At 41.7% G+C, this 12557-nt stretch overlaps 1 protein-coding gene across 2 annotated transcripts in view; it reads left to right on the top strand.

Moving 5' to 3' along the window:
• Positions 1–12557, top strand: part of LOC133481241 (fibronectin-like) — a 28112-nt gene that overhangs the window by 12325 nt on the left and 3230 nt on the right. The window contains exons 12-28 of one of the 2 annotated variants that reach the window (XM_061780381.1): positions 685–945; positions 1024–1287; positions 1947–2044; positions 2123–2207; positions 2306–2566; positions 2659–2916; positions 3078–3341; positions 3439–3696; positions 5091–5351; positions 6201–6461; positions 7219–7482; positions 7649–7906; positions 8553–8813; positions 8972–9232; positions 9679–9936; positions 10028–10291; positions 10413–10673. In XM_061780381.1, the coding sequence (XP_061636365.1) occupies positions 685–945; positions 1024–1287; positions 1947–2044; positions 2123–2207; positions 2306–2566; positions 2659–2916; positions 3078–3341; positions 3439–3696; positions 5091–5351; positions 6201–6461; positions 7219–7482; positions 7649–7906; positions 8553–8813; positions 8972–9232; positions 9679–9936; positions 10028–10291; positions 10413–10673 (4098 nt within the window). Of the gene's footprint in view, positions 1–684; positions 946–1023; positions 1288–1946; positions 2208–2305; positions 2567–2658; positions 2917–3077; positions 3342–3438; positions 3697–5090; positions 5352–6200; positions 6462–7218; positions 7483–7648; positions 7907–8552; positions 8814–8971; positions 9233–9678; positions 9937–10027; positions 10292–10412; positions 10674–12557 lie in introns of both variants that reach the window. The other variant, XM_061780380.1, reaches the window with a different exon arrangement.

The following is a 12557-nucleotide window of genomic DNA, read 5'->3' as shown; positions in this document are numbered from 1 at the left end:
TTTCCGTTAGACTGACAGGGTAAAATCCCCGAAATACAAGTAATATTGGAAAAGGATAAATTAGGTATTTTATAATGTGTATTGATATAATAAAGCATTTAATCATCACGATAAATCATTATACGTAAGTAAGAGTAATAGACCTTCATAAATTAAGTTCTTTCTAATCCTACAGTATGGCAGTCAGTATCGTTTAAATGTTTACAATAATCCCCTGCTACTCTCGCTGTTCACCTGTCAGGGTCTTGGTAAACTGGAGATTTTTCAGTGAAATGTATAATTTTTTAATGTTAAAATACATTTACAATGTGTTTAAAAGGTGTGTTTAAATACGTTTCAATGTAATTACAACATGTGGTAGGGTATTTTAAGGCTTAAAACTATCAAATAAATGTTTGTATTTTTTATTCCATTTTTTCCATTATTGTCTATTTTCCATCCATTTTATGCTTGCAGTTTTGTTTGGCTCAGATACGTTTACGATGTGTTTAGAAAGTGTGGTTTGAAAAGTTTAAATCTGTTAAAAGCGCGTTGGAGGGCAATTAAAAAAAATCATATGGTCTCTCTGTATCGTAAAATTACAACTTTGAGTACGTAACTTCTACGGATGAACAGGGGATCACTGTAAATGTGAACACTTTTCCTCATACACTTGTGTGTTAATTATGGTTCCCTTTTCTACAGCACCATGTGTGCCCACCAATGTGGTGGCTAGGACAAACTGTGGCCAGAGTTATGTTGAGGTGTCGTGGCAAGCAAGTCGTGGTGCTCTGCACTACGATGCGGCTGCAACACCCCGAGATGGCCATCAGCTGTCGTGTGCTTCCAATGAAACGAGCTGCAGGATGGAGGGTCTGATGTGTAGTCAGGTTTGCCACATTGTGGTGTCTGCTGGCAACAACAACTGCTTTAGCAATGAGAGCGCCAAGGTGCTGGTGCTAACAGGTAAAGTCATGCGGAAATATACTGTGTATATTGGTTCGTCTGCTTACATACTAACTGCATTTTTAAATGTACCTGCAGCACCGTGCCCCCCTTCCCAGCTGAACGTTTCAGTCAATTGTACCAGCAACATTGCCACTTTAAGCTGGAACAGCAGCCCTAATGCAGTGTCCTACACCAGCAAGGCCGTGAGCGCAGATGGACACACTGTGACTTGTGCAGCAGCGACAAACCTTGTTTGTCATTTAGAATATTTGCACTGTGGCAAGGAGTACAGCTTCACTGTGTCAGCCACAAATGGCGACTGCCAAAGTCCTGAGAGCAAGCCGGTCATCCATGAAACTGGTGGGTGTCTCTTCTTAACTTGCTATTCCTTGACTTTGGCACAGTGAGAAAAAGTTTGAGGTGAGTACTGAATATACAGCACGACCCGGAACCCGTGGAACTGGACCTGGTTCTCTTTCATTAGTCTTGTATTAAGCTATTCTCCGTAAAATATTTTACTCACGCTCGGCATCGTAGATGTTAGCCACAACAAGTTGACATTCATTCATTCATTCATCTTCCGTTCCGCTTCTCCTCACTCGGGTCGCGGGCGCGCTGAAGCCTATTCCAGCTAACATCGGGCAGGAGGTGGGGTACACCCTGAACTGGTTGCCTGCCAATCGTCAGGCACGTACAAACAAACAACCAATCGCACTCACATTCACACCTACGGGCAATTTAGAGTCGTCAATTAACCTTATCCCATTTATTCATAAACAAATGTTCTTTTACCTCAGATTGCCAGCCAGATTAATCAAGAAATGTTTCTGACACTACTTATATGTCATACCATGATAATCAATTTCATAAAATGTCCCTAAATAATTTTCTGTTCATAATTTTCTTGCTGTCACTTGTATGTACTATATGTTTCATTAAGTACACTGTGGGGAAAAAACAAACAAACTGGTCATTCTCTTACATTTACAAAAATGTGTTGAACTCTTTGCTTGTGTCAGCCCCATGCATTGTGCAGAATGTTGTCAAGGCCTTGAACTGCAGCACCAACATGCTGACCATCAGCTGGGTACCCGGGATAATGCCTATAAACTACAGTGTGAGTATCCTGGCCGGAGATGGCACGGAACTAAAATGCATCACAGAGACTTCCACGTGCACAATGGGTAACTTACAGTGCGGGACGCAATACGACCTGACAGTCGCTGCAGTTAGCGGCACCTGTGAAGGACCAAGGAGCCTTCCAGAGACGATGAATTCCGGTGAGACTGATTATTTTACTGACTCAATGAAGTGTTTTGGTCTTCAGGTTCGAAAGTATCAATTTGTAGTAATTGTTTCCCCTTCTCTGTTCTCTCAGGTCCTTGTGTTCCTGTTAATGTCCAAAGCATTGTAGAGTGTTACTCTAACACAGTGTATAGCTCATGGGATCCAGCTCCTGGTGCACTGTGGTATATTTCCGCCCTGACCGGAGTGGGAGGATACACTTCTTCCTGTTCTACATCGGAGCAAAGTTGCCAATTCCCAGGCCTACGGTGTGCTCATGCATACATGCTTAGTGTGGTGGCTCAGAACAACCAGTGCAACAGCTCTGAGAGCACTGAGATCACTGTGACAACTGGTGAATGTTATTGTTTTTTTTTTTTTTATGAGCTATTAAAATATATATATATCAAAAAGTAGAATCATTGATATCGCCAATTTAATTTCCAGCACCCTGTGAACCTGCGAGTGTTGGCGTTTCCTTCGACTGCATTTCTGGCGTGGCAAAAGTTATGTGGGAACACAGCTCTGGATCTCAATATTACACAGTCCTGGCGGAGGCCATTGGGCATAATGACACATGTAATTCCACCATGAATTTTTGTGAGCTGAGCCAGGTGCTGTGTGGGGAAGACTACACTGTTACAGTACTGGCAGAGAATGGGGTCTGCACCAGTACCAGCCATGCTCAAACTAATGTGACAACAGGTACAGATAGACATACTGCAAAGATAATGAATCTGCAGTATAATAATACATGCAACCCAACAATGCTGTGATACATACTTTGATATAATCCTCTTGAAAATGTCAAACAGCATTAGGTAGCACCGATGATGTACTGTATGGTATGTTTGTTCCCTGCCCAGCACCCTGTCCTCCAAGAATTCAAGCACATTCACTGGATTGTGCCACCAACCAAGTGTCGGTGTCCTGGCTTCAAGATGAAGATGCCATAAAGGTGACAGTCAGCGCAACCTCCAGCGTGGGACATTCTACTTCCTGTGATTCTACCACCGACCTCAGTTGTACCCTGAGTGGCCTTCTCTGTGGACACACCTACACATTTCATGCTGTTGCACAAGGAACTCAGTGTTCAAGCAATCCCAGCTCTACATTTGAAATTGTGTCAGGTTTGTTTGCTGCTTGTGAAACATCCTTACTGTTGTTTGAAGTTATTGTACAGTATGAATAAGAGCTCAGACGTAGAATCTGCTCCTCTCTTTGCAGCTCCCTGTACTCCTACAAATATGGTCCACACATACTCCTGTACGACAGGCTTAGCCACCGTAAGCTGGGATGACACTTTGGGCAGCAACAATTTCTACGCCAATGCCTATTCTCCAAACCACATGACTTCCTGCAGCTCCACACAGACGGATTGCTCCCTACCCTCACTGAGCTGTGGTAGCATGTACAACGTGACTGTCATGGCAGTGAGCGACCACTGTAACAGCAGCATGTCAAGCGTAACACAGATACTGACAGGTAAGGGAGGAGTGATGGAGAAATACAGGATATACAGTAGTATATGTGTACTTTGTACTCTACAGTTTAGTCATAGTGATGATTTATTGACTTATGAATGTATTTCTATGCTATATGGAACACTCTAGGGTTCTCATTAGATCAGTGTTTTCCCAAATGTCGTTGAACCAAGGCACGCATTTTTCAACAGAAAAATCTCACACCAACAACCAAACGTGTGATAAAAAGCTTATACTGAAATAATGATGATCTTGTCTCAATGTACTCACCAATGTAGAGATTCCGTGTAAAATCTGTGCCCACAAAGCTATTATTTTTTTGGAATGAATGGCAAAAGGTGGATACACAGGTTAATTGTACATCCTGGCATTTGGTGGAATAGCATTTATTTGTTACTGGCAGAGATAGGTAAACAAAGAAAAATTACTTGTACAAAAAACTCTGTACTTGGCAAATTCCGGCCTGGCCTTTCCATTGTTCTTGCTAAAGAGTGGTTTGCATCTTCTTGTGTAGCCTCTGTGCCTTAGTTCATGTTCGTGACTTTCATCCCTGCCCTGTGCAGTTTTCTGCTGATGTCACGAAAAGTTGTTTTAGGGTCTTTCTTTACACTTCAGTTGATGTCTGTCACTTAGTACACAAGTGCCTTTTTGATTCCTCTGGGCATTTGCATTGACGAGAGCCAATGTTTGTGTGATGGCTCTGATTGATTGCCCATCTTTCAGCTTCACAATTGCGTGTTTTTTTTTTTACCTATATCTTCATTGGCAAAACCCAAATTGGTGGCTTAGCATAGACATTCAAAGCTGTTCATTGTTTAAATAATGAATGTAATCAGACACACTTGGGCAACAAAACACACTTGTCAGTCACATGTTCCAATACTTTTGCTCAAATGGGCTGGTTCAAACAAAAGGTTCGACTGAACAACTGAAAACTGCAGTGTTGCTCTCTTGACTCAAATGAAAATGTTTTCTTCTACAGCAAAAAATAAGGAATTAGCCTTCCTGTTCAAAATATTTTGGATGGGGAATAATTAATAAAAATTTATTATTTTTTCATTTTTTCATTATTATTTTATTTTTATTTTTTCCGCTACAGTATTAGGTGGGATTTCATATTGAGATGACTGTGTGTGTTGATGTTTTACTTGGTGGTTCAGTGGGGGTTCTACTCACTGGTACCTGACCAGTGCTCAGGAATCAAAAGGGTGTCTTTACAGCAACCAGTACCGCTTCCATGTATTTTGTACAAAGTGGCTCTCAAAGTTAGGACCCTCTCATCTTTTTGACATATTCCTAAAAGAGTTGAAAGTGCCAGTGAATGAAAATGGCTTAATATTGAATGAATTATATGTACGATAACTCAATAGTTGATCTTTTTTCCCCCTCCATCAGCACCTTGTGCTCCCACGGACGTCCAAGCCGCTCTGCTTTGCGATGACAACACAGCAGCAGTGAGCTGGCAGCCGAGTAGTGGTGCCACGTGGTACAATGTGACAGCACACAGCACGAGTGGTGACATAAAACAGTGCAGCACAAATGACACACGTTGTCACTTGCCTGGAATGAACTGTGATCATACGTACGACGTCATTGTCACCCCTTTGTCTGACCTCTGCCATGGCTTGGGCAGTGACCCTTACACCTATATTGCAGGTAAAGGTGCCACATTACTCGACACACTTACTTTTCAAATTTCTTAGTATGTAATAAGTTTATATGTCTAGTGATTTAGTACAGTTTGTCTGTGCTCGCAATAGCAGCATAAACTGCATTGTGCTATTCCAGTGACAAAATTATAAAGTATATTGTATGTGCTGCAAGTAAACCTCAACAGAGAGGTCTACTTCTATCAAATAATGATTAGTGAACAATCATTTTGTTATTTGAATTGAGTTGGGCACATGACTACAAAGCAGAGAGGGATGTCGCTGTGTAAATATGATACTTTAATGTCCTTTGTAAACTACCCTACAGGTGGAAATTTTGACACATTTAAATAATAATTAAAAAAACCAAAAAAAACTTGCTTATTGTAATGAATAATTAATTGATATTCATTTTGTGATCCTATTGACACATCAACGACATTGGGTGCACCTGCACAATCAAATGAGGACCATTAAAAAGTTTTTTTTTTTTTTGCAAAGATAATTATAATACTCCGTTTTGATTTACACTGTCATAATATCTCTATTTATTATTGTGTCTGTAGTTGAAATTCACAACATTGTAGGTCTGTAAATGTTGTGTTACCTTATTTCGCTTCACGAGAGGCACAAATTATTTGGCCCCTTTCGTTCTTAGTGTCATTTTGCATGACTGCAAACCAAAACCACAGTAACATTGTTGATACAGCTTTTGGATCAGCAATAAAATGTGCATTTGTACCTAATAAAGTGTCAAATCTAAGTGAATACAAATACTGTAACAAACTTGCTACATTTTCCTCACTTTACCTCCTTAATGCTGATTGATCCTCCTCTTTTGCTTATTTTCCCTTAGGTCCCTGTCCTCCCACCAATGTGCAGGGGTCTCTGCAGTGCAATGGGAGTGTGGTCCATGTGACTTGGAACGCTGCAAGGCGAGCAGACTACTATGAAGCCACAGCAGTGACCTCTATGGCTGACCACCACGGCTGTAACTCTAGCGATACGTACTGCACACTCACAGGCCTAAACTGTGGTGAGACAGCCGTCATCTCAGTTGTGACTGTTGGCAGAGGATGCTGGAGCAAACCAAGCCTCCCTTTATTGTTCCAGTCAGGTAAGAAGAACTGTATATTGTAAAAATGTATTTTTCGAAAGAGCACTTTGACATTCTCGCCAATAATTCATCTTCAGCATAATATAATTAACAGATTTAACATTATGACCACTTACGCAATCTAATCTAATCGGCCCAGGACAGCAGCTGTCTTGAAAATTCCAATTTTACCAAGATAATATCAAAGTTAAAAATATATTCATATTGTACATGGCACACTAACAACTGTTTAGCACATCTGGCTCACATTTCTGAGGACCCGGGTTCAAATCCCAGCCTCGCCTGTGTGGAGTTTGCATGTTCTCCCCATGCCTGCGTGGGTTTTCCCCGGGTACTCCGGTTTCCTCCCACATCCTAAAAACATGCATGCTAGGTTAATGGAAGACTCGAAATTGCCCGTAGTTCTGAATGTCAGTGCGAATGGTTGTTCGTTTATACTGTATGTGCCCTGCGATTGGCTGGCGACCAGTTCCGGGTGTACCCCGCATTTCGCCCAAAGTCACCTGGGATAGGCTCCAGCACACCCGCGACCCTAGCCGGTGTGCCCTACCCTAGGATAAGCGGTTCAGAAAATGGATCGATGGATTATGTTTGACTTTGGCAAGTTGGCAGTGGAGTAGAACTGCACTGCATCTGAGAGTTTTTTGAATGCTTAGCAATTATTTGTTTTCATTTAAAGGAGTAACAATTATATATATTTATTACATCACTTTGATTCAAGATATTTACAGCACCGTTGTCCTTCTTTATATTCTAGTTATCTGCCCACCAGCATCCGTGGCCGGAGTAACAACGTGCGCTAACAATGACATAACAGTAAGATGGGATCCGAGTCCAGAGAGTGGCGCAACCTACAGAATCCACGCTGAGGAGGAGGGTGGTGCCAGCGCCATGTATTCTGCCACCCAAACGTATCACGTCATCAGCGGCCTGCAGTGTGGCCAGTTGTACACGCTAGAAGTTGCGGCCATTGACACAGAGTGCACCAGTGCGCTCAGCCCGACTGTACAAACGGAAACAGGTTAAAAATCAAATGATACAAAATTCACTAATTCATTATTTTCCTCCCTTTATCGGACCAAGGAATATATTTAGTGTAATGCAAAAAAATATTTTTCTACATATACTGTAGTAGTTTTTTGGACATTGTATCAATACTCATGAGAATGTTGTGTTCTTCCGGTCAGCTCCCTGCCCTCCAGCAAATCTGACAGTCAACGCTGAGTGTGGCACCAATTTTGGAGTAATCACCTGGGCCCCGAGTGCTCATGCTATCAACTACACAGCTACCGTGACTGGCACCCATGGTCATGTGGTCACCTGCTTCTCTGAATCAACAATGTGCTCAGTGAAGCTGGACTGCGGATATCAGTACACAGCAACTGTGGTCGCTTCAAGTTCCACTTGTGTTAGCCTCACAGGAGCTGTAGTAACATTTGAATCAGGTATAAATCGGATTCATTGTTTTCAGCTCCTTTTAGAGTTGATTTTGGTTTTTTGTTGGTATGATGATAATTAGCAATAATAAGTTTTAAATAAGCGGCAATGTTTAGCACATCTGCCTCACAGTTCTGAGGTCCGGGGTTCAAATCCGGCCCCGACTGTGTGGAGTTTGCATGTTCTCCCCGTGCCTGCGTGGGTTTTCTCCGGGCACTCTGGTTTCCTCCCACATCCCCAAAACATGCATGGTAGGTTAATTGAAAGCTCTAAATTGCCCATAGGTGTGAATGTGAGTGCAAATGGTTGTTTGTTGATATGTGCACTGTGATGGGCTGGCGACCAGTTCAGGGTGTACCCCGCCTATCCCCCGAAGATAGCTGGGATAGGCTCCAGCACGCCCGCGACCCTAGTGAGGAGAAGCGGCTCAGAAAATGGATGGATGGATGGATCTTGTCTTTGTAGTGTATTCAGTTGAATATATGTTGAAAAGGATTTGCAAATCATTGTATTCTGTTTTTATTTCATCATATTAGAGCTTTTTCAAGTAATGTTAGAAGAATCTAATTTTTAGAAAAAACTAAAAAAAACACGTATTACATCTGGTGATGCGCTGACAATCTTACTAACCTGTTTTGGTCTCAACTCCCGTAGCACCTTGCCCTCCCACCCAGCTACATGTTGACTCATCCTGCGACTCAAACAACATCTCGGTGTCATGGCAGGCCTCACATGGCTCAGTGACCTACATGGTCGTAGCAGAGAATGAACAGGGCCAGCGATGGATGTGCAACACCAGTAGCACTTCCTGTTACATAGCTGGTCTTCAATGTGGACAGCAGTACCAAGTCTATGTTGTGGGTCTAGATGAAAAATGTATTGGAGCCAAAAGTGACATCGAAGAAATGACAACAGGTGGGATACATTACAGTACATCCATCCATCCATCCATTTTCTGAGCTGCTTCTCCTCACTAGGGTCGCGGGCCATTACAGTACAGTACATCCTTATTAGAATATAAGCATGCAATGTACTCTCACTAACTACTGTAAGTCCTCTCTTTCCTCCCACAGCACCATGTGTGCCATGGAATATCCAGAATGACCTTGACTGTCTGTCCGGTGTCCTCAACATTACCTGGCAGTCAACAGGTTATGCTCCACACTTCCACGCTTCTGTGGCGAGCAGCAAAGGTGATGTCAGCATGTGTATAACGGACATGCATCACTGCATAGTGCAGGGCATGCAGTGTGGGCTCACCTACAGTGTGACAGTTGTGAGCCAAGATGACGCCTGCAACAGTTCCCACAGCCCGATAGAGCAAGTCACTACAGGTAGGTAATGTTCAGGCTGATTAATGAACAGATAATCATCCTAATCATGGCAGAAATGCTTCATTTATGTGGCGTTTGTAGTTGAAAATATAGCGGGGCACCAACATCTTACCAGGAAAGTTACAGAACCATCTCTGACAGATGATGACTGGCTGAACTGCTAGCAAAACAACGAACAAAATAGTAGATGAAATAGGTTCTTTCTTGGCCACTCCCAAAAGTTTTTTTCCGGCTTTTAAAGTTTATGTATTTTATGCATAAGCGCTGATCTGATTTACTATAACAAACCAGCCAACCAAATTAAAAGTTCACACAGTATGAAGTTAGGCACAATGTTACATATGAGAAATGTTGAATGTTGCCCAATATTCAGTGTCATATTTAGACAGGCTGATGCTGATCTAATATGAATTCTTCATACTTCATTCCCACGCGTTTCTTTGCAGTGCCCTGCGTGCCACAGATGGTAACAGCAGAGATGCTGTGCAGTGACAACATAGGAGTTGTGTCTTGGGAAGAAGGTGAGGGTGTGTCCTCCTACATGCTGCAAGCGTTTGGGCCCAGTGGTCATCAGATTGAATGTAACAACACGAAGTCCAGTTGTCAGCTACCCCACATGCGCTGTGGCCAGCTGTACAACCTTACAGTGACAGCTCTGGATGGACGCTGCGATAACAGTCAAAGCTACCTTAACTTGCAGTCCGGTAACTGTCGACGAAATGATGATGTTTTTAAAAGTTGCACAATTACAATAGTTGATATGTGTTCAATCATATCACCTCCTCTCTCTTCTAGTACCTTGCAGGCCAACCGATGTTAAGGCTTCTCTGCAGTGTCACTCAAACTCTGTTGCTGTGACATGGAAGCTGGCTAGTGGAGCTGTCTCCTACCATGCAGTGGGGGTCACTTCAGATGGAACCCACCAGACTGAATGTAACAACACTATGACCTATTGCAAAATGAGCGAGCTTCAGTGTGGACAGACCTATAATGTGAGCGTATTTGGCCAAGATGAGTCCTGCTCCAGTGTGGAGAGCGAAACAATTTTTGTGCAGACAGGTACCGTGAAAAAAAGCAAGGGCAGAGTGCATGATTCCATCAGTACTGTAGATCTATAAATTCAATGGTACTATATTTACATGCATCTGCTTTTGGTTATCTCTTGCTCGTTACCCCGCAGCTCCTTGTCCACCTCAGGGCGTGATTGTTGATGCACTTTGTGATGAGGGTGCCATGTCTGTGTCTTGGTCCCACAACCCTGATGCCCATTACTTCCATGTCGTGGCAGCAAGCCACAGTGGAGCGAGACTGTACTGCAACTCGAGTGGTACAGTCTGCACTTTTGAGAATCTACCATGTGGAGACAGCTACAACGTTACACTCGTGTCTGTAAGAAATGACTGCGAGAGCGAGCCCAGTCCTGCTGTCGAGATACATTCAGGTAATTTTCAACAGTTAATCTCAATGTGTTTATGACATACTGCACGTTTGCCATATCCACTGAGAGTGTTACATGTAACACAATTATATAATTTGATTACAAAATGTATGTAATTGTAATCTATTCAATTATTAAGAGAAACTGTGTCATCAAATTACAGGTGCATTTCGATTATTTCCACGATTACAATTTTTGTTACATTTGAAGTAGCTGCAAATGCTCAGATTTCTTTTAATGTCACTTCCTCCTTCAAAAGCCGACGCTTATGATTGGCTCTCAAGTGCAACCTTGTGGTGAAATCTATTAGTTTGTCTGAGAGTTTGAAAAGGTTTGACTCATAGTTACACTTTCGAAGAGTTTCATCTTTATAATGTTTAACTGTTTTTATGGAACATTCACTTATTTAAAAGGCCATGCTTAGATGCTTATAGGCCATACAAAACGCACAATTGCACATTCGAATTAAATTGGGAAAACGTAGCAGAGCACACATGACAACACAACAATAATTTGTTTCTTTTGCAGTGGGCCATTCTCCTGTATATGTATTTCTGTACCATTATCATTTATAGATTTTTTTTTTTTTGCTCATAAGCTTAAATTGTTTTGCTCATAATCTAAACATGCTATTATTTGAGTTGCTGGACCTATACCCTTAAACAGTGGAATAATTCAAAGTTCATGTCACAGTACGAAATAACATTTCCCTGTAAATGCATTTCATTGCCCTACTTATTGTCCAAGTGGAGCAAAAAAGGTCCACTTTTTTGAGTGTCATGGCACCGTACACCATGAAAAACAGCACTGCACTGAATCAGATGCAGTCAAATCCAAGACTATTGCACACTAAAAGCTTGAACATAACGATTGAAATACACAGTGTTAAGTATGAGTAAAGTACGTCTAAATTTAGAAATAGAAATAATATTGTCATTGATAAAATGTTAGACCCCTTGTTTCTTCACTTGTTCATTTTTAATGCCAAGTGCAACTAAAAGCTACCTTTGTTTGGACAAATATAATGATTACAACGAAACTAGCTCATAATAGTTGAATATAAGAGCTGATATCTAGCGCTGGTCATTTTCCATGCTTTTCTTAATAATAACCAAAATTATATTTAGTAATACAATTAAGCTTTTGTGTTTTTCAGGCAAAATGCCTTTGGTGGTACCAGGCATTATAATAAAGAAGAAATTGAAGAAACATGACTGCATACTGTATATTATAAATATACTCTATATACTGTCATTTTACATACAGTACATAGAAACACACACACATATTCATCATTGAATACCACTGCAAGGTGTAAACCCAAAGTCAGCTACACTAATGAGGACAAGCGCCATAGGAAATGGATAGATGGACATCATAATAGGACACTATTATTTGTTTGATTTTTGTGGAAAAAAATCCATTCATCCATCTTCTTCCGCTTACATGAGAACAGGTTGCGGGGGCAGCAGCCTACGCAGATGAGCCCATACCTCGACACTCAGAGTCGAAGAATACAGCTGATGAAGCGAGCACAACCAGATCTTCCCAAAGCACTCGATATTGATGCGGCTTGCCTCTTCAGTTACTATTCTTGTGCAAAGAATTTCCTTGACTGATACGATGTTGAATTGCAGGGATAACATTTTGTAAAGTCGCACCTTTTCAAAGCATGAAGCAACTGTATTATTGACCCCAAGTTACTTGAACTATCCATCCATCCATCCATTATCAATACTGCTTGTCCTGTTCAGGGTTGAGGGGTGCTGGAGCGTAACCCAGCTGACTTCGGGCATAAGGCAGACGACACCCTGAACTGGTCGCCAGTCAGTCTGGGAATACTTGAACTATCCAACTACAAACCATTTCGAACATATCTTATGTGTG

The sequence above is a fragment of the Phyllopteryx taeniolatus genome, chromosome 7 (assembly GCF_024500385.1).
Source record: "Phyllopteryx taeniolatus isolate TA_2022b chromosome 7, UOR_Ptae_1.2, whole genome shotgun sequence".
Classification (NCBI taxonomy): domain Eukaryota; kingdom Metazoa; phylum Chordata; class Actinopteri; order Syngnathiformes; family Syngnathidae; genus Phyllopteryx; species Phyllopteryx taeniolatus.
This window is presented reverse-complemented; position numbering and strand designations above follow the sequence as displayed.